The sequence below is a fragment of the Triplophysa dalaica genome, chromosome 8 (genome assembly GCF_015846415.1).
Source record: "Triplophysa dalaica isolate WHDGS20190420 chromosome 8, ASM1584641v1, whole genome shotgun sequence".
In the NCBI taxonomy this organism is placed as follows: Eukaryota; Metazoa; Chordata; class Actinopteri; order Cypriniformes; family Nemacheilidae; genus Triplophysa; species Triplophysa dalaica.
Window position 1 is genome coordinate 11,517,191 of NC_079549.1, and position 25,593 is coordinate 11,542,783.

Here is a 25,593-nt window from a genome sequence, read left to right on the forward strand (position 1 = left end):
GCAAGATTACAGACAGTTTTTTCTTGAATTTTGGTAATACAACCCTACTTATTAAGAATCCAAATTTTTATTTTAACTAAAACTCACATCGCTTTGAAGATCATAGACCTTCCTGGCCTGGACGACATCATTGGAGTCTGGCAGGCAGGTCCAGTTGTGCAGGTAGGTTCTGTAGTTGGCATCGTTGACCTGGATCTGGCATTTCTTAGCCAGCTCAAGAGTCAACATGTCAACCGGAAGGTGGAACTTTGTTTTGGATTTGTTAAAGTCTTTCTTGTAGAGAGCATCACTGGCTATCTTTGCTGAGTTCAATGCAAGCATGATCAGAGGATCATCCTGGACGCAGCGGGCTCCGATATGATGACCAACTTGCTTACGATAACCAGTCTTGTACTTGTGCTGCATGTGAAAATTAAAACAGTATTCAGGATCGTTCCTATTTTTATGTAATATGGTAATGAAATAAAAAATGATAATCAACTTGTAATATCAGTTACTTTATATAAACTGGTCATGGTATGCACTCACATCACTGATAATATCTCTGGACTTTTTGGCAGCTTTGATGGCAACAGCATCAGATTTAAGGTCATAGCCCTTCCTGAAGATGTCTTCAACTGCTTGTCTGTATAGTTTCTGTAGACAGAGTACTTTATTTAAGTGATCTCTATCTATTATTGAAATAAGACAGAAATGACAATGATTAAGTGATACATACCCGACTATTGTTCAATTTATTGGCGGTTGAGAGCACAATCTCTGGAGTATCAGGAGGGATGTGGATCTTGGTCTTTTCTTTCTCCCACACTGCATGGTAGTCACGCTAAAATTAAACAATATATTGTCAATGTTGTTCCAATACTAGAGCTTAAACAATGGAAAATTTAAATGAACTTAATTCACATGCAGTATTGAGTTCAACATTTTGCTTTAAAAGGTCAATATGATTTAAATATTTTTTTTCTAAAATCAAGTATTGACTTTACTAACCTGATTCATAATTTGAGCATTTGTCTTGGCAAGCACCAAGGGCATGGACTGCATGTCTTGTGTAAATTTAAACGTGTCTGGTTTTTGTTTGTACAGTCTATCACTGAGGATCTCAGCTGCTTTCTTTGCCTTCAGGACCTCAAGTGAGCCTATGGGGACCCATCCTAAACCTGTCATGAACTCCATGTCTGCTTTGTACACAGCCTGAGGTGAAGATAATGTTAATTTGAAACACTTTACAGTTCATATTTTATGAAGTTAAAACTTGAAAATAAACTCAATGACACTGTCACTCACATCACTACGTAGATCATAGACCTTCCTGGCCTGAACAACATCATTGGAGTCTGGCAGGCAGGTCCAGTTGTGCAGGTAGGTTCTGTAGTTGGCATCATTGACTTGGGTCTGGCATTTCTTAGCCAGCTCAAGAGTCAACATGTCTACAGGAAGATGAAACTTGGTCTTGGATTTGTTAAAGTCCTTCTTGTAGAGAGCATCACTAGCAATCTTAGCTGAGTTCAATGCAAGCATGATCAGAGGATCATCCTGGACGCAGCGGGCACCGATGTGATGACCGACTTGCTTACGATAACTAGTCTTGTATTTGTACTGTAGAAAAGAAACGTTTTTTTTATATTCTTAAAGTTACTTTAAATTTTAGTAGGTCATTAAAAAAACAATGAAAACAAACCAATGACAATTATTCTAATGATAAAAAGTGCTCACATCACTGATGATATCTCTGGATGCCTTAGCCACTTTAATCGCAATAGCATCTCCACGCAAGTCATAGCCCTTCTTCTTAGATTCTTCATTGGCAAGTTTATACCTTTTCTAAAATTGAAAAGAATTAGATAGAAAGTAATTTCTTCAGATTTAAGGAGCTTACTTAAAAATGTTAAAACGATACAACACATGACCTGGACAATATTACAGTCTCATACCTCACTGTAATTCATATTGTTCTGCTTTGCCAACAAAACATCCATGCAGTCGGGCATAATGTGGATGTTGGTCTTTTCCTTGTCCCAAACCTCAGTGTAAAGTTTCTGTTGAATTGGAATAAATTTAGAAATTTGTGTGCTTTATTTTTCTTTAAGGAATAACAACTGTCTCAAATTAGCATATTTGCTACATTTTACCTTGTTGCAAGTGGTAGCATTACTTTTGGCTAAGGCCATTGGCATGTCTTCAGTTGTAATGGTGAACTTGAAGTTGCTTGGGTGCTGACGATATTTCCTTTCGCTCAAGATTTCACCAGCCTTTTTCACTTTTTCGACATCAATCGAACCAATCGGGACCCATCCGAGACCTTGAAGCCATTTCAGATCAGCCTTGTATACAGCCTAAGAACACCCAAATACAATAAGAATGGTTTGGTTACTAACCTTTTATAGCCTAAGCATGTGTTTTGAGACCACAGTGTTTTAATACTTACATCACTCTGGAGGTCATAGACTTGTCTGGCCTTGACAACATCATTGGAGTCCGGCAGGCAGGTCCAGTTGTGCAGGTAGGTTCTATAATTGGCATCATTGACCTGGATCTGGTTCTTCTTGGCCAGTTCAAATGCAAGCATGTCCACAGGAAGGTGGAACTTTGTCTTGGATTTGTCAAAGTCCTTTCTGTAGAGAGCATCACTGGCAATCTTTGCGGAGTTCAAGGCCAACACGAGCAGAGGATCATCCTGGACGCATCGGGCTCCGATATGATGACCAACTTGTTTACGATAACTGGCCTTGTATTTGTACTACAGGGAAATAGTTAAAGAATAATACGTCTGAAGACAATTGTATACATTCTATACAAAAAACAGGGAAACTGTAAATGAATAGGTACAAATGGAATACTCACATCACTGATAATATCCCGAGAAGCTTTAGCTACTTTTATAGAAATGGCATCACCACGCATGTCATAGCCTTTCTTTTTAGCCTCCTCGTTGGCAAGCTTATATAATTTCTAGATATGAAAACAAAAGTATGTCACTATATAAAACGTTCAATAAATATTAACAAAGCAATCAAAGACTTTGAGGAAAAATCATAGGAAATGTTCTTATGGATGACTCACCTCACTGTAGTTGATTTTGTTCTGCTTGGCAAGCAATATTTCCATTGTATCCGGCATGACATGGATTTTAGTCTTATCTTTTTCCCAAGCTTCCACATAGGTTCTCTAAAGTGTAAAGAGAAAATTGTAAGACCAGTGTGGAAAGGATATATACATTTTATAATAGAAAAAGATGAGGAATAGAATATTTTAAACACAGTTAATTTGCTGTAGTGCTGATCAAAGCATTCTACCTTGTTCATAACGCCTGCATTGGCTTTGGCCAAAGCAAGTGGCATGTCTTCAGTTGTGACGGTGAACTTAAAGTTGCTTGGATGCTGACGATACTTTCTTTCACTCAAGATTTCTCCAGCCTTCTTTGCTTTCTCAACATCAATAGAACCAATTGGCACCCATCCAATACCTTGAAGCCATTTTAAATCAGCTTTGTACACAGCCTTGGAGGAAACAAAAGCAAAAAGAATTGATAAACTGTGTCTGCATAAACTTGACCACAAAAAGACAAATCTGTATTAAGCTTCAGTGTGGTACACGCACATCACTCTGGAGGTCATAGACATGTCTGGCCTGGACAACATCACTGGAGTCCGGCAGGCAGGTCCAGTTGTGCAGGTAGGTTCTGTAGTTGGCATCATTGACCTGGATCTGGTTCTTCTTGGCCAGTTCAAATGCAAGCATGTCCACAGGAAGGTGGAACTTTGTCTTGGATTTGTCAAAGTCCTTTCTGTAGAGAGCATCACTAGCAATCTTAGCAGAGTTCAAGGCCAGCACAAGCAGTGGATCATCTTGGACGCAGCGGGCTCCGATATGATGACCAACTTGCTTACGATAACCAGTCTTGTACTTGTACTGTAAAACATAAAAAAAGAAAACGTTTAAGCCAAGAGTTTGTGCTTCAATGTTCCATTTCTATTATCTTTTAGACGATGTAACTCAGAATACTCACATCACTGGCAATATCCCTGGAGGCCTTGGCTGCTTTGATGGATATAGCATCATTGCGCAGGTCATAGCCCTTCTTTTTAGCTTCTTCATTTGCAAGCTTGTATGATTTCTAAGAAAACGTTCAAATGAATAATTTCAATCCATTAACTGGTATCTAAAAACATCCGTTATGTACCACTTGTGTCAAACTTACCAAGCTGTAGTTGCCTTTGTTATGTTTAGCAAGTACAACATCCATAGCATCTGGCATGACATGGACCGTTGTTTTGTCCTTGTTCCAGGCTTCAACATATTTTTGCTGTCAAATAAGCGAACATTTTAAATTAAATAACATTTTAGATGCTCTGTCAAATCAAAGAAGTAACAAAATGAATAAGTGAGACAATTAAACATGGATGTGTTACTGTATATTATTTATATCCCCACCTTGTTCACAATATTATTGTTGGCTTTAGCCAACACTATTGGCATGTCTTCAGTTGTGCTGGTGAACTTGAAGTTGCTTGGGGGCTGACGATATTTCCTTTCGCTCAGTATTTCTCCAGCCTTTTTTGCTTTTTCAACATCAAGCGAACCAATGGGAACCCACCCAAGTCCTTGAAGCCATTTCAGATCAGCCTTGTAAACAGCCTAAGAGCACACAAACACAAATACAATAATTGTTACTAACACTCTTTACAACTGTAAGCTTGTTCTACCCCTCAACACAAATCAAAATAGTTGGAACACAACCAATTAACTAATAAGCCATAAAAAAGGAAATTAATTGCAAACTAATAAATTAATATTTCTTGAAAGAAGCTGGATATTACGTACATCACTCTGGAGGTCATAGACATGTCTGGCCTGGACAACATCACTGGAGTCCGGCAGGCAGGTCCAGTTGTGCAGGTAGGTTCTGTAGTTGGCATCATTAACCTGGATCTGGTTCTTCTTGGCCAGTTCAAATGCCAGCATGTCCACAGGAAGGTGGAACTTTGTTTTGGATTTGTCAAAGTCCTTCCTGTAGAGAGCATCACTGGCAATCTTAGCTGAGTTCAAGGCGAGCATGAGCAGAGGATCATCCTGGACGCAGCGGGCTCCGATATGATGACCAACTTGCTTACGATAACCAGTCTTGTATTTGTACTGCAGGGGAAGAAATAATTCTCAGTGCACCAAATTATATTGTTTGTGTTAATTATATTTTCTTAATAGTCTGGGGCACTTACATCGCTGGCGATGTCCCTGGAGGCCCTGGCAGCAATGATAGAAATAGCATCATTGCGCATATCATAACCCTTTTTCTTGGCTTGTTCATAGGCAAGTTTATATTGTTTCTGGAGAGTAAATCAGAAAAAAAATTAAACAACTTGACGCAACAGCAAAAGATATTGCATGAGTTTTAATACAAGTGCGTTTATTGCTTTTAATTTACATTTTACTAATGGTAAATACCGGGTATTGAATAACAATGTGGAAGACTGACCTCACTATAGATGACCTTGTTTTGCTTTGCAAGCACAACGTCCATCGCATCAGGCATGATGTGAACCTGTGTCTTGTCTTTGTTCCACACTTCAGCATATTTTGACTGATAGATTTGAGACAGCATTAGATCCCAATATTAAAATATTCAAACGAGTTTGCATATGTGTCTAGGTATAGTATGAACAAGTACCTTGTTCATGATCTCATTATTGGCTTTGGCCAAAACGAGTGGCATGTCTTCAGTTGTGATGGTAAACTTGAAGTTGCTTGGGTGCTGACGATAACCTTTGTCTCTCAGGATTTCTCCAGATTTTTTCGCTTTTTCAACATCAAGGGACCCAATCGGGACCCATCCGAGACCTTGAAGCCATTTTAGATCAGCCTTGTACACAGCCTGTCAAAAATGTACACAACAAGAGTGGTTTGCAAACTAAGCTTATACAGCCAATGCATGACGTTTTGTTTCTCTATGAATTTTTCTGTTTGCAAAATTACATATACAGACAGATCCACAGTGTTTAATACTTACATCACTCTGGAGGTCATACACTTGTCTGGCATGTACAACATCATTTGAGTCTGGCAGGCAGGTCCAGTTGTGCAGGTATGTTCTGTAGTTGGCATCATTGACCTGGATCTGGTTCTTCTTGGCCAGTTCAAATGCAAGCATGTCCACAGGAAGGTGGAACTTTGTCTTGGATTTGTCAAAGTCCTTCCTGTAGAGAGCATCACTGGCAATTTTAGCTGAGTTCAAGGCCAGCATGAGCAGAGGATCATCCTGGACGCAGCGGGCTCCGATATGATGACCAACTTGCTTACGATAACCAGCCTTGTATTTGTACTGTGGAATTAAAATGTATTAAAAGTGTTTATGTACTAAATCCTGGTAGGAACACAGTATTTAAATGTTGGGTCCAAAAACGGAAGAAAACTTACATTACTAGCAATAGCAGTGGTTGCCTTGGCAGCTAGAATCGGGATAGCATCTGCACGCAGATCGTATCCCTTTTTCTTTGATAGTTCATTGGCAAGTTTGTACTGTTTCTAAAGCGTGAGTAAGAAAGGAAAATTTTCAGGATAATTGACATTTAAGTACATTTATAGTTTAGAATAAATCAATCAATTGTATTACTAACCTCACTGTAGTTAGCTTTATTCTGACGAGCAAGTGCCACGTCCATAGCATCTGGCATAATGTGAATCTTGGTTTTGTCTTTTTCCCATGCGGCAATATATTTTTGCTGAAGACAAGATATATGGGAAAGGTTTCAAACATACGGTCTAAAATAAGCACAACGTCAAGTCAGGTGGCTTCAATTTTACCTTATTATTGATGTCATTGTTGGTTGCAGCTAGGACCAAATCCATAGAAGACATCTCTTTAGTAAACTTAAAGTTACTAGGGTGTGTACGGTACTGTTTCTCGCTGCCTATTTTGCTAGCATTCTTCGCTTTCTCCACTTCCAGAGATCCAATGGGAATCCATCCAATTCCTTTCACATAACTGTTATACTCAGATTTGTAGATGTTCTGCAAGAAGGGTGAAAATGCTGTCAGATCCACTATAATATATAACAACATTTCACAACTAAAAAGTGATTCTAAACATATCTAAACAGGTCTCTAAAGTCTTTAGTATAAAATATTTAGAGGAATAGCTCAGACTTACATCACTCGCGATCATCTGCATGTTACGTGCAAGCGCGAGGTTCATGGCATCGGGCAGAACCTTATAATGAGAAATAAGGTGCCTGTATCCAGCATAGGTCTGAGCAGCTGTAGCCTGCTTGGCATGTACAACGCTAAGCATGTCCACAGGTGAGTGATACTTCAGCTTGGATTTGTGGTAATCCTTCTTGTAGAGTTTATCACTCTGTATCTTGGCCACCCCCATGTAGTGCACCAGCAAGGGGTCGTCCTGAATACAACGGAAGCCAATGTGATGTCCTCTTGCCTTGTTGAACTCCTTTTTGTACTTGTACTGTTATAAGAACATGAATGAGAAAATTAATATATTAGTATCTGTAAAGAAGTGTTTGTTGAAGCGAAAAAGGGTAAAACTTTAGACCGAAACATATGATAATCTCAATGTTACGTACGTCACTGGCAATGTTTGTGGAGGTTCTAGCTGCAACTACTGCTACAGCATCAGCTTTGAGGTCGTAACCTTTCTTCTTCAGGGCTTCCAATCCTGCTTTGTAGGCTTTCTGTGTTCAAAAACGTGTTACATACATTAGAATACAATAGAAACTTGAATCTGTGAATTGCCTGTTAAAAGATTCTACAAACACAGTAGACGTACTTCACTCATGTTGATGGCATTAGCCTTCGCAAGAAGAATCTCAGGACTGTCGGGCATGATGTGAATTTTTGTCTTATCTTTGTTCCAAGCATCTGTGTATGCTTGCTGTAATAATATAGATTCAGATTAAAAATCAGATCAAGTAGAGTTTACTTCCCATAGTAGCTATTGAAAATGTGTTGCCTACTTTGTCCATGATTTTATTGTTGGCAGTAGCCAAGGTAAGGTCCATAGAATCCATAAGCTTGTGGAAGGTGTAATTGGAGGGGTGAGTTCGGTACTTGTGGTCACTCAGAATCTTTCCTCCAATCTTTGCGGTCTCTACTCCCAGTGAACCAATAGGCACCCATCCGACACCTTTCATTGTGCTGTTGTATTCACTCTTGTACTCAACCTAAAAAATTGCAACAATCATTTTAAAATGCAATGATAGGAAAAGAGATACTTAAACTTTTACTTTTTTATTTGGAGGACTTACATCGCTGGAGCTGACATTCATGGAGCGAGCTAACATCAGGTTCATAGCATCAGGAAGCAGGGTGTAGCGATGGTGGTCCTGCTTGTATCCTGCATACGTCTGAACCTTTGAAGCGTACTTGGCCTGAACAATACTCAGCATATCGACAGGGGTGTGGTACTTCAGCTTTGCCTTGTGGTAATCCTTCTTGTAGTGTCTTTCACTCTGTATCTTGGCCACCTGCATGTAGTGCACCAGCAAGGGATCATCCTGAAGACTACGGAAGCCAACGTGGTGACCTCTTGCCTTCTCGTATGCCAACTTGTACTTGTACTGTAATGGCAGAAAAGATGCCATAGTTGTGCCACAACATCAAACATTTTGCAAACATTTTTGAATCATCGGAAAGGGATGTAAAACTCACATTGCTGGCAATATTCCTGCAGGCTTTGGCAGCCACAATCGAAATAGCATCTGATTTGAGATCATAGCCCTTTTTATACATTTCCTCAAGACCCGCTTTGTAGAGTTTCTGAAAATACACAGAAAAGATCAAATAGTTAAGCAACATAACAAACCCTAACTAATAAATACTGCATTGGCAGCTTGTATAAATTTTAAATTTGTTTAAATTTTGTCTCAATCAACAACTACACTGTAAATCATACCTGACTCATGGTTAATGAATTGGCCTTGGCTAGGACAATTTCAGGACTGTCGGGCATCACATGAATTTTGAGCTTGTCCTTCTCCCAGGCAGCATGGTATGCTTTCTATAACAATAAAAAAATGTTTTATTGTTGATGCATGAACCATTAATTCCACACCAGTTAACCCAATGAAAATAAACCGAATTCAGACTTGCCTTGTCCATGATCTTGTTGTTAGCAGTAGCCAAAGCAAGGTCCATAGAATCCATAAGCTTGTGGAAGGTGTAATTGGAGGGGTGAGTGCGGTATTTATGGTCACTCAGGATCTTTCCTCCAATCTTTGCGGTCTCTACTCCCAGTGAACCAATAGGCACCCACCCAACACCTTTCATAGTGCTGTTGTATTCACTCTTGTACTCATACTGGGAAACAAAGAAAAGGCAAAACATTTATTTCAATTCATACATCCCACCTCAGTTTTGCTGAGGTGCCACTCACAGCTTAATGGTACATAATAAAGTATGTCTCTGCTGTGTCTGGTTCTGTAACTATACCACTGACATTAGTTTCTACTTAAATGTAGGATTCTTAGATTAGAAAAATGGCTCACATCACTGGAGCTGGCATTCATGGAGCGAGCTAACTCCAGGTTCATGGCACCAGGAAGCAGGGTGTAGCGATGGTGGTGTTGCTTGTATCCTGCGTACGTCTGAATCTTTGAGGCGTGCTTGGCCTGAATGATACTCATCATATCTACAGGGGTGTGGTACTTCAGCTTGGCCTTGTGATAATCCTTCTTGTAGTTTCTTTCACTCTGAATTTTAGCAACCTCCATGTAGTGCACAAGCAAGGGGTCATCCTGGAGACTACGTAAACCAACATGGTGACCTCTTGCCTTCTCAAATTCTTTCTTGTACTGATACTGTAAAAAACAATTCAAATCAATATATTATTTTTACCATTTAATTGCTAAGGTAATTGGCGCAAAAATAACAGTGCACTTACATTACTGGCAATGTGTCTTCCTAGTTTAGCAGCAACAATAGGAATAGCATCGGCTTTCAAGTCATAGCCTTTGGCGATGTCTGCAAGCCACTGAGCCTTGTAGTGTGACTACAAAAACAAGTTTGGTTTAATGTTTGATTTTCAAGTTATGTGCTACTATAGTACAATTAAAAAAAGGATATTTTCATTTCACTTTACCTTACTCATTGTCTGGGCATTATACTTGGCCTGCTGGAACTCTGGGGCATCAGCAGGTAAATGATAGGTGTGCATGAATTTCTCTCCAGAGGCTTTATAGGCAGACTAAAAGTGCACAGAAAGTGAATTCATATGACTTTGCAATATGTTTTTTTATTTTGAGTACTATCCATGATAGCCGTTTAAATATCTCGTACTTTATTTTGTAGTTTTGAGTTGTTCATGGCCAAGACCATGTTCATCTGGTCCGTCAGACTGGAAAATTTCAAACTACCAGGATGTGTTCTATATGACTTCTCATCAAGTGCAGCTTTCGCCGCCTTGGCCTTCTCAACATCAATTGAACCTATTGGAATCCAACCTGCTCCTTTGTAGATGTTGTTGTACTCTGATTTATACACATTCTGTAAGGATAACAAAAGATTCATTAATAATGTTGTCATTACACAAGTAAAAATCTTAATTTAATAAAATAGACCCAGTATTATAAGATGATCTTACATCGCTTTGGATCTCCATCATGTTACGAGCCAGTCCAATGTGCATGGCATCTGGGAGGAGGACATAGTTGTGGGTGATCTTTCTGTAGCCTGCATTTGTTTGAACTTTAGATGCCTCCTTGGCATGTACGACGCTAAGCATGTCCACAGGTGTGTGGTACTTCAGCTTGGCCTTGTGGTAATCCTTTGTGTAGTTCCTTTCACTTTGGATCTTAGCCACCTTCATGTAGTGCACCAGCAAGGGGTCATCCTGAAGACTACGGAAGCCAACGTGATGACCCCTGGCCTTCTGATATGCAAGCTTATACTTGTACTATTAAAAATAATACAACACAGTTGAGTCATCGATACACAAAACAATTAAAATATGAATCAATTAAATATCGTTTGCTTACATCACTAGCAATATCTCTAGAGGATTTGGCAGCGAGTATAGGAATGGCATCATGCTTCATATGATGACCTTTCAGGAGATCCTGCTTGTGTGCATATGTATAGTAGGTCTAAATAAGAATAAACAAAAGGTTACATTTGAACTAGATAACAATAAGTGAGTTAAAAATTGTGAATGAGATATGTTAAATTCTCACCTTGCTAACATTGACAGCATTATATTTGGCCTGCAGGAGCTCGGGGGCATCAGCAGGGAGATGGTATGTGTGCAAAAACTTCTCACCACTGGCTTTGTACAGTCTCTGTGGAACAATATTTACAAGATTAAGAGAGAATAGCAAAAACATACCACAGGGCTCCATTGTTGGCCCTCCTGCAATTTAATTCATACGTATTAGCTAAAAGTGATAAATCCCTTACATCGCTTAGCTGCTGGGCATTTATTTTGGCTTGTTCCATGACTGGGGTGTCCAGGACGCTGGTGAACTTGATAGTGTCCGGGTGCTGCCTGTACTTCTTTTCATTGAGAGCCGCACCAGCCGTCTTAGCTTTTTCAACGTCTAGTGAACCAATAGGGATCCAACCGGTGCCTTTTACGTAGTTCTCATATTCCAGTTTATACTGGTACTGGTGGGATTAAACAGAATGTTTCAGTGCACACATTCTCGTCCAAATGTATACATAAATGCACACTCACACATACTGTGTGTACTACTGTAAGTACAACTCATAATGGAAAATGTTTTTCTTACATCACTGGAGCTGTTGTTCATGGAGCGAGCTAAACTCAGATTCATGGCATCAGGAAGCAGTGTGTAGCGATGAAGAGGCTGCTTGTATCCAGCAAACGTTTGAACTTTAGATGCATGCTTGGCGTGTGCCACACTCATCATATCTACAGGCGCGTGGTACTTCAGCTTGGCCTTGTGGTAATCCTTCTTGTAGTTCTTTTCACTCTGCATCTTAGCCACCTGCATGTAGTGCACCAGCAAGGGATCATCCTGTATACTACGGAAGCCAACATGATGACCCCTATCCTTCATATACTGTTTCTTATACTGAACCTGAAAGTTGTAAATAAACAGTTTATTCAGTATATATATATATGCAGTATTGTATATATTTTCTATATAATTATGCCATGAAGCTGAGAAACTGTTACTTACATCACTTGCAGCGTGTCTTGCAGCCTTTGCTGCGATTACAGGAATGGCATCAGACTTCGAGTCATACCCCTTTGCGATAGTCTTTAGCCATTCAACCTTATAGTAATTCTGTAAAGTAGAGACAGTACAGTTGTACATGATCCTTTCAATTTCACCCAAAAAGAATACGCAGCCAATTGCACTTACGTTGCTTATGTTGTACGCATTACATCTGGCCTGAATGAATTCCGGGATATCAGGAGGCAGGGAATATTTCTGATGGATTTTCTCTAGACCTTTCTTATAGTGCAGCTAAATAGAGAAAGTAATTCACACATAAATGTGCTGGTCTGCTCTAATAAAAACATGTGAGGGTATCATTTGAGCAAATGTACGTGTCGTATACATGCATGGGCAATTTATAACACACCAAAGACACCGAAAAACACGTATTCGCACCGTATGACCCCTTTTTGATGAAAGATTACAAGAAAAATAATGGTGTGCACAATAAATCATTTATAATAATAACTGCAACACTGTGTGAAACATTTAGAATTTTCCTGTTTGATTGCATGTTGAATTTGATGTCGACTAGTCAACTTCCAACCACTCATATGTACTCAAGATTAATATGAGATTGACAGAAACTGCGTGTGTTACCTCATCTTTAAAATACTTGGTTATAAATTATAATCATTCGCTTACATCACTTCTTATCATTTGGTTGACCTTAGCCTGCAGCTGGATAGGATGGTCATCTATAGCAGTGAAATGTACAGTGTCTGGATGCTGCCTGTACTTTTTCTAAGAAGGAAGAAGAAAGAAATATTAATAAAAGCTGAGAATGCATAAAGAATGAATGAATAAATAAACAAAATGCTTTCAGTGTAAATGCACACATGTTGGTCAACTTAAATCAAGTTTAATCAATGTCATACCTCACTTAAGATCTCTGCTGCTTTCTTGGATTTCTCAAAGTCCAGGGAACCATATGGCACCCATGGTGTTCCTTTGACATAGTTGTTAAAGTCTGACTTGTACTCATTCTGTGGATACAAATCACAAAAAAAATATCATCAACAATTCACAATTAATCACAGAAACTGACTAAATGGATGAAGCTTATAAGATTATTCTTATAAGTGAAAGCAGAAGGGATCCTTACGTCACTCTGGATGGCATTGGCCCTCTTTGCCAGGTCCAGCGGAATGCTGTCATAAGGCATGAGGTAACGGTGTATGATTTTCTTGTAGCCGGACATGCTGGCGATAGCTTGAGATTTCTTAGCAAGAGTCACAAGCATCATGTCCAGTGGGGTATGATACTTGGTCTTTATCTTCTCATAGTCTTTCTTATACTCGCGCTGTCAACATATTTCAGAGGATTCAATTAGAAAATGATCAGCTAAAAAAAACCTTCAGGATCGTTGCGTGCTATAGTTGACACCTTTGTGTAGTTCAATCGTACCTCACTTTGTATCTTAGCAACATGTACTGAGTGCAGGATTTTGGGGTCATCGTTGATGCTGAGGGCCCCAATCATATGCCCTCTGTTCTTCTCATATTCCTTCTTGTATTTCACCTAACATCAAAGACCATGAGAACAAAACAGTGTCACTATTGCATCAAACAGTGTTGCACCAAATCACCCATTCCTTTACTTACATCACTAGCGATGTTGGTGTGGGCGCGAGCTGCGAGGATTGAAATCGCATCTCCTTTCATCTCAAATTTCTTTGCTTTTGTCTTTTCCCATTCATACTTGTAGCACGTCTAGGGATGTGAAATTTAATAGTGCATTATGATCAGGTAACAACTTACTGTTATAAAAATCATTTCATAAAGCAAGTTGAACGAATAAAAACCTACATCACTGATGTTAAATGCGTTAACTCTGGACTGAATAAAGAAAGGGTCATCAGGAGGCAGGTAACACTTAAACTTCTCCTTCTCATACTTTTCCTTGTAGTTGATCTGTAAAAACAGAAAATAACGGTAAATGCATGTATTTGTTGTATATGTGCAATGTCAACACAACAAAAATCCTTTACACATTATATCCGACATCATAATATTGTACTGATCAAATTACAAAGACATTATTATAATATTATACGTATAAAAAATATATGGTATGATGACGTTATATTAAAAAGATGACGTGGTAAGTAGCATACACAGTATATTTCCTTAGTAAATTGTCCTCCACATTGAACGCTAGATGTCTCCTTTGTCTCAAAGGAATTGATTCTAATTGTTCATTGGGATTTTACTGCCTGTCTCTTTTACCTTAAATACATTTGGAAACATTGCAGTTGTAATAATATGTCTGGGGATTCACTGGCATTAAAAGCGACAGCTGTCTTTGGATAATGAGAGGGGGTTATTCTGGTGAAGCGATCATCTGGAAAACTTGTATCTCTAGCAGTGTATTATTATTTTGGAAAAAAACACATTATATTCATCAAGGTGTGGAATGTCCTTTTTTAACTTACATCACTCAGCTGTTTGGCGTTGATAGCAGCTTGTACCAGGCCAGGTGAGTCTGTCACCTGTGTGAACTTGACTTTGTCCGGATGTAAGCGATAGGATTTCTGATTTGTACAGATATACAAAAACACATTACATAAAATATCACATCAACAAAGTACGTATGTACTTCCAATATTTTGTTTTAAAGCAGGTTTAAATCTTTTGATAAACTTACATCACTACATTGTTGAAGCTTCCTACTGGCCTCATATTCTGGCGTAACGGTTTGGGGGAAAAAGCATCTTGCCTTCATATCATCATACTCCGCTGTGTAACTTTTCTAAAAAAATAAAAACGCACGTATAAATAAACAAATACATTTTCATAAATTTACAATCATTTAAAAAAAAATGATTTATAAACATTTGGAAAACCTACATCACTCTTCATTTCCTCCACCTTCTGGCAGTGAAGCATAAATACATCTTCATAGCTACCAACATAATGACCTTTCACCTCATTTTCGTACTTTTCTTTATAACGTGTCTGAGGAGAGAGATAGATAAAGACACTTGAGAATGAGATATGATTAAATGTTTTCAGAAAAGATGTAAAGCAAGCATTACTTACATTACTAAACTTCTTCAATACGCTGTCCATCTTAAATTTAGGAGTTTCGCAGTAATTGATGCTGAATCCCTTTGATTTCTCATAGTTTGCCTTGTATACTTTCTAGAAAAGGCAAAAGCAAAACATGTTAGCAATGAAATAAAAATGAGTGAATTTAAATAAACTGTGCTAAAAATGATTGAAATATAATTAAATCTTACATTTTAAATTGCTTATAATTCTCATTTAAAAGTATCTTGGTGTAATGAGAGGCAATGGCTCATACAGATGCCGTTAATTTCTCACATTTACACTGATGGTATTAAATCTTCATCACATTTACACTGACGGTATTAAGCTATAACCCATGTAATAATTTACTCAATAAATTTGGCATATTTATTTTCTGCCAAAGCAGACCACATAAATCATGATTGACATACATCACTCAAGATGGTGCCGGCGTATCTCAGCTGTCTGAGAAGGGGATTATCTGTAGCAGGGAGAACGTTGTAGCCGGACTGTGCTTTTGTTTTCTCATATTCCTTCTTATATTTCACCTGTGAAAATAAACAAATATATAGATTCATTGAATAATAATAATGAAAACTTTTTCCAATGAGGCATTGAAGAGCATTTCAGAGTGAATATTTCTTCCTAAGATTGGTGGTACTTAATGTGATTAAAAATTGGGAGATGCTTGTTGATGTCAGCAAATGATTACATTTTCAAAGCTCTGTATTTCTTTGGAATAATGTGCACATATTTATTGTTTACAATAAGAGCAGGAACTTGTTAATAAAAGGAAAATAAAATAGGTTCTGTTTCGGTATTAAACCTTAAAAAATTTATTCATAATACAACATTACAAACTATTATTATTGTGTTTTTTGTTTCTTTTTGTTTCTGAGAAACAGAGGACACAAATACTCCTGATCTAATCCTGATTGTGATTTCATGTTCACAACTGTGATGTAGGTGATGTAGATATTAGTAAGCAGGGATCAACAGAGATCAGTCTGATGTCTGAATGTCTGCACTGACTCATAATCTGTTTGGAGCATCATCACGAGAAGATCATGCTCACACAATGAGAAATGATCTAAGTATGCATCTCTCTATCGACACGTACCATGTCACTTTTATTTTTAATTGCGAGGCAATGCACAATGATAAAGCTTGTAGAAAACACAGAAATAAAACACAAATTAACTCACCGAACTGGCAGCCTCTCGAGCCTTTTTATTGGCGTCGTATGTTGGCGTGTCCGTTTGCATGAAATAAATTTGGTCTTTCATATTTTCAAAATCAGCGGTATATTTTTTCTAGAAAGAAATAGAAGCGTGTGATAATCATTATTTGTTATTTGAGTTTATAGGATGAAACTTTTGGAATTTCTTCAAGCATGCATAATTCTTGCTACAGTACTTACTTCACTGAGGTTATCCATAGCCATTCTTGCGATAGCGACATCGAAGTAAGGAGTTTCACACCACTTTCCCTTGACGTTCTTGTTGTAATCCTCATGATATTTAAGCTGTGAATTATTATCGTACATTTTTATTATGTAAGTGTATTTGTAATGCCATGCGAAAGAATATATTTACATTATAAGTGGGACCTGATGCTCACTTATATCGCACCATTTATAAAAATATACATATATTTTAATACTACTTTAGATTAAACAAATATGTTAGTTTGATTGATATTAGATTCATGTTACAGAACCTTCAGTTGTGGTCGGACCACTCATCAACACTTTTATAATATAACATACTAAAAATGAGTGCTTAGGGTCTTACATTACTAAGATTGGCAAAGTTTTTCTTGGCCAGTTCCATCTCCGGAGGATCAGCCAGAGATGTGAACTTGCGCTTGCGCTCATCATGGCCCTTCTTGTAGACGACCTGTGAAGGTGGAACACAACAAAACAATGAAATTTAACATGCAATATGAGTATATCTGATCATATTTGAGAAAAATGATGTAACTGTGTGAATATGTAAGATTGTACGCACATCACTGAGGACTTGTTGGGCTTTGGCCACCCTGCGCAGCTCTGGGCTGTCGCTGTATGGATAGAACATGGTCTTCTCTTCATCCCACGCCTCTGTGTACAGTTTCTGATAGAGATTTTCAAACATTTAGAGGGCGATCCAGAATAGAAGATCGGTTTTACTTCAGTAAAGACAGTTAAGACAGGCATCAAAAGTCTACCTTGCTGTAATTTGCTGCATTCTTCACAGCAAGAACCAGTTCAGGGGCATCAGGAGGAAGCAAGTACCTATCCTTGGTCTCATCCCATTTCTGCCTGTACAGAACCTGCAAAAGTGGAAAATGTAGAAAGACTGTGCTTTACTGTCAGACAAAATAAAATGACAGTAAACACCCAAACAAGCACTTACTTTGCTGAGAAGATCAGAGACGTGCTTCACGTGGATAACCTCACGAGCCTCACCATCATAGAGACTGGTGGTTTTCACCTTGAGTCCTTCCATACGGTATTTCACCTGAATAATGAAAACAATGAGATGAACAAACGTACATACTGGAAAATACGTTTATTGGGTGCTATTGCGTGTCATTTTAAATATAGCTCAAATAAACATGACATTCTGTTCATTTTCACCATAAGTAGTAGATACCTCACTAAGCTGTTCCTGGGCCTTCTTGATGCGAATCATCTCGGGTGTTTCACTTGAGATGGCATATGGCTGCCCCTTCGATTTTTCATATTCCTCCCTGTATTTATTCTACAAGAACATGCAATAGATTTAATTCACATTTTAGATTTCTAATACTGTACTTTACTTTATTAATAAAACACAAAACAATTTGCTTTAAAGCTCTTACATGGCTGTATTGGTCAAGCATCTTCTGACTGTGTGCCAGGTAAGGAGTCATGAACTTGGAGGTGTCCACCTTTGCCTTCTTCCTAACCGTGCGCCTAGGAAGGCCATCAGGAGCCATCTTAAAACAAGAAGAGATCAATCAGCCTTTGTGACAAATGTACAGGATGTTTTTAATAATGTCTCCTACTATCTAAACATCACAAGGGCACATTATTCATGAAGAATTATTAGCATGATTTAGTAAAACAAATCTGTAATAAAGTACCTCAAAGCAAAAAATCCATAAAGTGAAGTTTAAGCGTCTAGTTTACAACACTTACCTTCAATGTGCCGTGAAACACTAATGTGTTTAACCTTCCATGCAAATTAGTATTTACTCCATCTAAAATAAATTATTTTAGAGTGCTGAGTAAAATGGTTATGCACTAAATACTGGAAAGTTAACATTTTTAAAATATCTGTTCTTTATAATGTCATATATATAATTAATCTTAATCTATCTATATACTGTATATACAGCCGCAGAAAACATTAAGAGACCATTTCAAAATTACTTTCAGTTTTTCTGAATTTACTATTGAGAGGTATGTGTTTAGTTAAAATTAGGTGTTTAGGTATTATAGTTTAGTTTTTAATTCCATTCTGTCATCTGCAAACAATATTTCTCTAAAATTTCAAATGAAAATATTGTTTTTTATTTGCACTTTTTGTAGAAAATGAATACTGGAAAAACAGATCAAAATAACAGAAAAGATGCTCTGTATTTTTTCAGACATCAAATACTGCAAAGAAAACGCATTGATATTCACTTTTAAGCAATACAACAGTTATATCAGTAAATGCATTTAGGGACAGTTCAAAAATATTTTTATGTAATAACCTCAACTTTTATCACAGTTGTTATGTGTCTTGTCATGCTGTCAGTCCTTAACATTGCTTTTATATGACTTGTTTTTGTCACTCTTGAGGTTTTATAAAAATATTTTATTGAAATACAACAGACACTGACTGGAATGGCCATAATACTTAAAGAAATGCTAAATAAAGGAAAAATTTGAAATGGTCTCTTAAGTTTTTCAGCGGCTGTATATATAATTCAAACAACAGAACATGCTCTGTCATGCATTACAAATAAGTAGCGTGAAGCATTAGTTTTATCACAATGTATTAAAAATGTTAACAGACAGACAAATATTACAATAATACATGCAAATATTACATTCACTCACATATCAAAGCTCTCTAAAAACACCTTTATTATCGCTATTTGTTGATGTCATTTGCATGGCTCGGTACAAGGTAGCATGGGGGCTATTTTATACTATTTCAACCGAATTCAAAACACTTCATTCAACATACAGTCATATTCTTAATAAATCATGAATTGTTAAACAAGAGTTTGTTTAATAATCCTCTTTTCACGTCGGTGACTTTTCTCCATGCGTCTTACTAACAAAGAAAAGAAAATAGATTTGGAAGTGAACAGCCCCCATGGCATGCAGTGTAATTTGGAAAAGTATCTTCTGGTATGGACTTTGGCACCAGAAGACTCTGGGTAGGAGATCATTTACCTCTACACCCTGAGACCCAGAGGTGGTCGTGGTGGTGACTGTTGAACCCTCCTCATAGTACTATAAATATAGGAAAAACTCTGGGCTTTCAAAAGGAGGATCACAGACATCAGAAAAAATATTGTATAGGAAAGTGACATTTCCAGCTCTGGTAGTCATAGTTTAAAATACACGTTTTGATCCACCGTGATCTTTTAACTAACATCTTGGCCTAAGGTCATGTTAATATAAAAATAGCAAATAGCTAAACTAACCAAATGGCCTCGGTAAAGTATGGTTCAACTGTACTGTTCCTAATCAGAAAACTCAAGTCATGTTAATGATAACTAAGTTAATGTTTAGAGAATAAAAGTGAGTCTGGTTCCACAGGGGAGCTTTGACTTTGATTGACAGAGCCGTCTGACTGGCTTGTGGTAAGAAGATTTTAGCAACCAAATGACCTCATGACTATTATTATTTACTGCTAAACTTTTTGTCATTGTAGTACATAGAAACCGTGGGTCAGGGAACACATTCCAATACATACACCTGTGACTGCACTGCACTCAGATTCAGTCATACATGTAACTGTACTGTCAAGAGAATAAACTTTCCTTCAATCATTTAATAAGAAATTCATGATTTTAACACAAAACCAGAGCAGGAAAAATCACTCCAGAGGCTTCTTTCATTGGACCAATGGAAGGCAGAAATACATACAGGCTTTGATACCCCTTGCAATGGCTTTGGATTTTTAACATATAAGATATGAGAAGTATAAAGTATTCACTTTGTCATTAAATATACTGTAAATTAAAACTGTCCCTCGACTACTTACAGGTGTTAGTTTTCCACGAGTCCTCCCCCCAAAGCATTTTATCTGCGTGACGTTAATGGTTAGGAGTATGATTTACAAACGACTCGTCTCATTTGCCGTCCTGCGAGCCTGCTGGAGATGTCGACTTCTATATTTGTATCTCTTGGAAGAACGACTCGGCCTCAAAGCTGAGGGCTGTTTTTCCATTAATGGGGATAAAAGCAGATTCAAGATTCACAACCTGTTATTTCTAGATCTGGATCTTATTATTTGTATTAATGTCACATCTTTTATCTACGCTCTTATCTAACTGTAGCCTGGAAATACTAACTCATGAAAAAGACTAAACATAGCTGTTATCAGTTAAAAAATATAAAAGTATTAAGGTGGAAAAATACGGTAACTGTCTGCTTTTCATAGGTCCAATGACAGAAGCCATTTCAAGAAATTCGGATGTCTTCGAGATCCTGTTCTAAGTGTAGATGAAAGTAGTAGTGAAACCAGAGCGTATAACGTATATAATCCAAATGATTTTCGTGTTGAGATTCCCATCTTTTAAACGTGTAAGATGGCGAATTTCCATTTCCTGAAATCATTTTATTATGTTATTTTGAAATCATCTTAATGCCTTATCTTGATGCTATAGTTTTGCAATTCCCTATAAGCTATCAACATCAGAAATAGTCAGGAAAGTATACAAGGTCTACTTTAACTCTCTTTCCGAGGGAAATAATGAATTAAAGTAGCAACCTTCTGCTTTCACTCTTCCATTGAACACTCAGACATACACATTAAAAAAGCATTTACCATTAACACATTAAGACAGTTATTCAATGGAAAACATCACAAAAATACATCTACAGTGAGTGCACAAAAGCACTGGAGGCTTCAGAAAGAGCTGTGGTTAAACGTTCAACTAGACATTTGGGATATTTGTCAAAATATTAGATGAGAATCAATCTTTCATTAAGAAACCAAACTTTAAAGAATATAAAAGTACAGTATATTTGAGCAGATTTGAATGTATTGAAAATATTACAGTATAGACGCATATATTGCCTTTATCTTTAATTGTAGTTTCAGCTCTCAATGAAGCTTGCAGAAGATTTTGCTGCTATGAACAGAACATAATCCCACTGTTAGTATAAAAATGAGAGTATTATATCTAACAATGGTTATTTCCATTCAGGTTTAAAAAAAAAACTGTTTGTATCACTTTATTTTTATAAACATTACATTCCTATGCACATAACAAGTATTACCAGATTGTAGTTATTACATAATAATGATATAAATTATAACATAAATGCTTCTATTGAGATGACTGAGAGATGATTGTAAAAAAATGCTATATAGGGACAAATTATTTATTCAATGGAATTTACAGCACAAGAGCGCCGGAGCCTCCAAGTAAGAGGTCATCTGAAACGTAATCCAATGCTAATCATATACGACATGGCAGCCCCTACAGAATTGCTGACTTTGGAGGTATCATAGACCACTATTCATAGGGTTTGCCAATATACCTATAGCACCGAGATCTATGAGGTACTAAGGTGGAAAGTATATAAGCTAGCTCTCGAAATCTTTGAAATGTGTATCTTACCTCCTCCTCAAACTCCTCATCAAACTCCTCTTCTGATGCCATCTTCGAAGAGTTCTGCACAATAAGATCGAAGCCAGACAGACAGCTTAACACTGGCACTATTAACAACCTGTGCGTTTAACAACTAACAATCCTAAACTCAAGTTTAATATTTATAACATGACCAGCATTAATAAAGTGTTTTAATGTTTCACAAGGCAAATAAAGTGAAACCAGAAGGATCCTCATTTAAACATTTTACTTGAAGGGGAAATTCAGAACAGATGAAATCTTTTAATTTCTGTATGAAAGTTAATGAAAGAGTTAAAGAAAAATGTTTAAGGATGCACGAGACTGACATACCTTAGACTTTAAGCAACCTTACAGTAAAGAAGGTGCTGACTTTCCACCCACTCACGTTCCAATCTGCTATTCCACTTTATGTATTCCTGCAAACCTAAACAGAGACAGATGTGTCAGTTTTTCCTCCGACTGAACGGATGCCCCTCGGATCAACAAAAAAATCTAAATTTTCTGAAGTTTGTAAGCAGGCAAAGAAAAAACACCAAGTTTGACACCTAAGACCCCCTAAACCACTGCGCCTCCAGGCTGAAGCTTTGCGACAGCTGCTCTGAATCGCTCCAGCTATTTGACATGTAAGCAAATGCTGCAGGCTGATTGGTTGGCTTTGTTTAGCTAGTGGACATCCAATGCCTTCTGAGGCTGCGGGTTAAATTTAGGCCTGGCCACTAACTACCCTTTTTTAGGACCTGACTGTCAAAAAAACCCCACATCTAATTAGACTTTTCTATGCATTTTCATCACAAACATTAGTAGTCGTGTGAATGGGACGTTAACACAATCCTGCCCGTGATGTGAGGTGCTTCAGGTAATCTCCAAAGAAGATCAATGAGAAGTCCAGGAATAAGTTCCAGATTTGGGTCATTTGTAAAAGTGGTTGTTCCTCACGATGACCAATGAAGTCAGACACTTCTTAGAGCTTGCGTTTGAAGGAACCAACCCTCAGCATCACCTCCATTTATCCGCCAGGAAGAAGACGGACAATCCGATAGAGTAGGCCAATCTGTGCTGTAGAGCGGAACGTATTTGCTTGTTGGTTTGTTGGTTTTTCTTGCTTACCGGTGATTTTAAAGTTAAAACGTTTCCCAAGCTGCCAGATCCTCCCCAACTCTTCCCTCCTGAGAAACGCTGGGCAACAACTCACAGCTGCGATGGCACTCCGGTTATCATGTGCTCCTATCCACCAATCACTGGGCAGCGTTCTCGGATTTCAAAAGCTAAATATACATTAGCCATCCTTCAGAAAAGTGCACCTGTTCAGCAAATCACCACCATCAAAACTATGAGGAAGAGAAATGAAAACAGACTTTGTTGCTTTGAATGACAGAATGTATGATGTTGTTCTACCAAGCAAGGTAACAGTACCAATAGAAGTCATCAAGCTCTTGGGACATTACAACATACAGTTTATCATAATGTATAAAGATGGCTAGGGGGGAGTCTTGAGGTCATTCGTGTACATCCAAGTTTACCCAGCGGCTTAAATTGGGGGGCAAGAGGGGAATAAACTATTGACCAATCAGGAGGACATACGAAACAGGAATAAAAATGATTAAATGTTCATATTTCAAGCATCTTAGAAAGTCTGACGTGCACTATGTACACAAAAATCACATCTGCCTATTCCATTATACATTATTAATAGAAATATTCAGGAAAATGACTGTTAAATTATATGTTCCAGTTTTTCTTGTAAATTTACTGTATTTCACTGTAATTTGATGGCTTTCGAGTGTATTTTCAAAATACGTGAAAAATCTATTAACAAAACAGTACATTTCTGTACAATTATGTTTTTTTACAGTGTAGCTTGCTGTAATATGTAAAATCTTAAAAGATTATTATGCATTCTTCTGAGATTGCTGGACTTTTCTTGGCTGTGTTCTTGACATCAAATGTACACAATTCTTGTGTTTTCCAAGACAGTTCCCCACGGTTGACTTGTTTGGAAACATTAATGCTATTACGATCCTAATACTATCTGCTACCACACCACATCTCCAAGTGCTTCTGAGCTGACACACAACTGCTAACCCACTCTCCTACTGCACATTTCTGTCTGATCTAATTCTGTTGAGCATGTTACAGTATTAAAACTATTCAGGGGCGTTCAAAAATACAGCAAACACTATTTTTAAAGCTTCCCGGATGGCCGCAGGAGGTGTATGTGACAGAGGCCGCATTTTCCCCAGCCCATAACACCATTGTGCCACATACAAAGGTTGAACAAGACCCTGCTTTGATACCCTTACATACATCCTGATACATGTTAAAAACATTCAGTTTGTCTCTTGATGTCATTTCCTTCCACAGGTGTGCAGTTCTCTACATGTCCTTGGTGGGGCAGTATTACAAAGCTGAATGACAGAAGCAGCTGCAGCCGGTGTCTCAGCTCACTATTTCCTACTGTGCTTTCAGTCGGCAAGAACTAACATTGACAACAAATGCGAAATTGTGTGTTATTAGGGTCAAGCATTGTGTGTTGTGGTTTTGACCCCATTGCAATTGTACAACGTTTCTAATAAGGAAAACAGATGCAATGTTTAGCTTTGAAATGCAAAAATGTACAAACTGAGGACAAATGAACAGCAGCATCAAAACTTGACCGCAGTTAGATCAGTCGGTCAAGATATTTGTTTAGTTTCAGCAAGTAAAATGCCATAAAAGACACTTGATAGAGTTAAATAGCTAACATTAGGATTACATATTTTATTATTATTTATGATTTAAAAGGTTAATAGCATGTATATGTTTAATGTGTTTTTCTTCAATGTGCCACATACAAGAATAATCCTCTTTTAATTCCTAGAATATATTCATGGGTACATTTTTATATATTTCTGTCAACTGCAACACCGGAAGCAGAACTACAGTACTATGCTACCTCAAATTTGGTTGCTTTTGATGTTTATGGACGGTTCTTCACTCGGACACATTAGAATACAAACAAAAAGCTTAGTCACTGGAAAAGATGAGTAGCTCACGGGTGGGGGGTCTGAACAGCTGAGGATGGGTTATTAACACAACTAGGATGACACCCCGTTTAAATAAAACGACATCACTCACGCTTGAAAACAACAACATTCTATAACACTGCAGGACATAGACCGCAAACCCTGTGACAGAGCATAAGCAACTACAACATAGTCAATTTGTGCACATCCCAGAAGAGAAGGAAGCGGAGTTTGTGTATAACATGTTGATTCTGCCTGTTGTGTATTTAGTGTTGGTCGAAACAGTCAAGGGGCAGGATGTACTTTCATATGTACTCAAAGCTTTAGTATGAACAACTCCGGTGCGCGGTTTCAAAGACTAGTCCCAGACTAAAATGAAAGTTTGAGCTCTTTTAACTGAAAATAAATTGCCCAGACATACCTTAAAGTATGTAATGCCATTGTTTTGTCTTAATATGCACACCAGTAATATTTTTATCTAAAGCATTTTAATAAAAACACTAATTTAACAAAGGCACAGTCGCAACTTAAGTTATGCTT

The 25,593-nt window shown here is 37.7% G+C and overlaps 1 protein-coding gene across 13 annotated transcripts in view; it reads right to left on the reverse strand.

The window, feature by feature from the left end:
• neb (nebulin) overlaps positions 1-23,219 on the reverse strand; it is a 51,708-nt gene extending 28,489 nt beyond the window's left edge. For 12 of the 13 annotated variants that reach the window (XM_056754410.1, XM_056754407.1, XM_056754404.1 and 9 more), the window contains exons 1-66: positions 23,159-23,219; positions 22,382-22,475; positions 22,040-22,093; positions 19,638-19,697; positions 18,068-18,184; positions 17,860-17,967; positions 17,620-17,724; positions 17,432-17,536; positions 17,233-17,337; positions 17,017-17,121; positions 16,644-16,748; positions 16,429-16,536; positions 15,655-15,771; positions 15,233-15,334; positions 15,041-15,148; positions 14,838-14,942; positions 14,626-14,724; positions 14,000-14,104; positions 13,796-13,903; positions 13,599-13,712; positions 13,297-13,494; positions 13,070-13,177; positions 12,837-12,935; positions 12,336-12,440; positions 12,150-12,257; positions 11,736-12,047; positions 11,404-11,610; positions 11,181-11,285; positions 10,986-11,093; positions 10,592-10,903; positions 10,288-10,494; positions 10,091-10,195; positions 9,893-10,000; positions 9,498-9,809; positions 9,103-9,309; positions 8,906-9,010; positions 8,662-8,769; positions 8,259-8,570; positions 7,968-8,174; positions 7,781-7,885; positions 7,578-7,685; positions 7,148-7,459; positions 6,802-7,008; positions 6,615-6,719; positions 6,415-6,522; positions 6,008-6,319; positions 5,669-5,872; positions 5,477-5,581; positions 5,220-5,327; positions 4,825-5,136; positions 4,435-4,638; positions 4,202-4,306; positions 4,010-4,117; positions 3,601-3,912; positions 3,297-3,500; positions 3,064-3,168; positions 2,845-2,952; positions 2,429-2,740; positions 2,133-2,336; positions 1,935-2,039; positions 1,717-1,824; positions 1,288-1,599; positions 991-1,194; positions 719-823; positions 529-636; positions 88-399 (exon numbers count right to left, since the gene is read on the reverse strand). In XM_056754410.1, coding sequence (XP_056610388.1) covers positions 88-399; positions 529-636; positions 719-823; positions 991-1,194; positions 1,288-1,599; positions 1,717-1,824; positions 1,935-2,039; positions 2,133-2,336; positions 2,429-2,740; positions 2,845-2,952; positions 3,064-3,168; positions 3,297-3,500; positions 3,601-3,912; positions 4,010-4,117; positions 4,202-4,306; positions 4,435-4,638; positions 4,825-5,136; positions 5,220-5,327; positions 5,477-5,581; positions 5,669-5,872; positions 6,008-6,319; positions 6,415-6,522; positions 6,615-6,719; positions 6,802-7,008; positions 7,148-7,459; positions 7,578-7,685; positions 7,781-7,885; positions 7,968-8,174; positions 8,259-8,570; positions 8,662-8,769; positions 8,906-9,010; positions 9,103-9,309; positions 9,498-9,809; positions 9,893-10,000; positions 10,091-10,195; positions 10,288-10,494; positions 10,592-10,903; positions 10,986-11,093; positions 11,181-11,285; positions 11,404-11,610; positions 11,736-12,047; positions 12,150-12,257; positions 12,336-12,440; positions 12,837-12,935; positions 13,070-13,177; positions 13,297-13,494; positions 13,599-13,712; positions 13,796-13,903; positions 14,000-14,104; positions 14,626-14,724; positions 14,838-14,942; positions 15,041-15,148; positions 15,233-15,334; positions 15,655-15,771; positions 16,429-16,536; positions 16,644-16,748; positions 17,017-17,121; positions 17,233-17,337; positions 17,432-17,536; positions 17,620-17,724; positions 17,860-17,967; positions 18,068-18,184; positions 19,638-19,697; positions 22,040-22,081 — 10,053 coding nt within the window. In that variant the 5' untranslated portion in view covers positions 22,082-22,093; positions 22,382-22,475; positions 23,159-23,219. The remainder of the gene's footprint in view (positions 1-87; positions 400-528; positions 637-718; positions 824-990; positions 1,195-1,287; positions 1,600-1,716; positions 1,825-1,934; positions 2,040-2,132; positions 2,337-2,428; positions 2,741-2,844; positions 2,953-3,063; positions 3,169-3,296; positions 3,501-3,600; positions 3,913-4,009; positions 4,118-4,201; positions 4,307-4,434; positions 4,639-4,824; positions 5,137-5,219; positions 5,328-5,476; positions 5,582-5,668; positions 5,873-6,007; positions 6,320-6,414; positions 6,523-6,614; positions 6,720-6,801; positions 7,009-7,147; positions 7,460-7,577; positions 7,686-7,780; positions 7,886-7,967; positions 8,175-8,258; positions 8,571-8,661; positions 8,770-8,905; positions 9,011-9,102; positions 9,310-9,497; positions 9,810-9,892; positions 10,001-10,090; positions 10,196-10,287; positions 10,495-10,591; positions 10,904-10,985; positions 11,094-11,180; positions 11,286-11,403; positions 11,611-11,735; positions 12,048-12,149; positions 12,258-12,335; positions 12,441-12,836; positions 12,936-13,069; positions 13,178-13,296; positions 13,495-13,598; positions 13,713-13,795; positions 13,904-13,999; positions 14,105-14,625; positions 14,725-14,837; positions 14,943-15,040; positions 15,149-15,232; positions 15,335-15,654; positions 15,772-16,428; positions 16,537-16,643; positions 16,749-17,016; positions 17,122-17,232; positions 17,338-17,431; positions 17,537-17,619; positions 17,725-17,859; positions 17,968-18,067; positions 18,185-19,637; positions 19,698-22,039; positions 22,094-22,381; positions 22,476-23,158) is intronic. The other variant, XM_056754402.1, reaches the window with a different exon arrangement.
• Between the last annotated feature and the right edge of the window lie 2,374 nt (positions 23,220-25,593).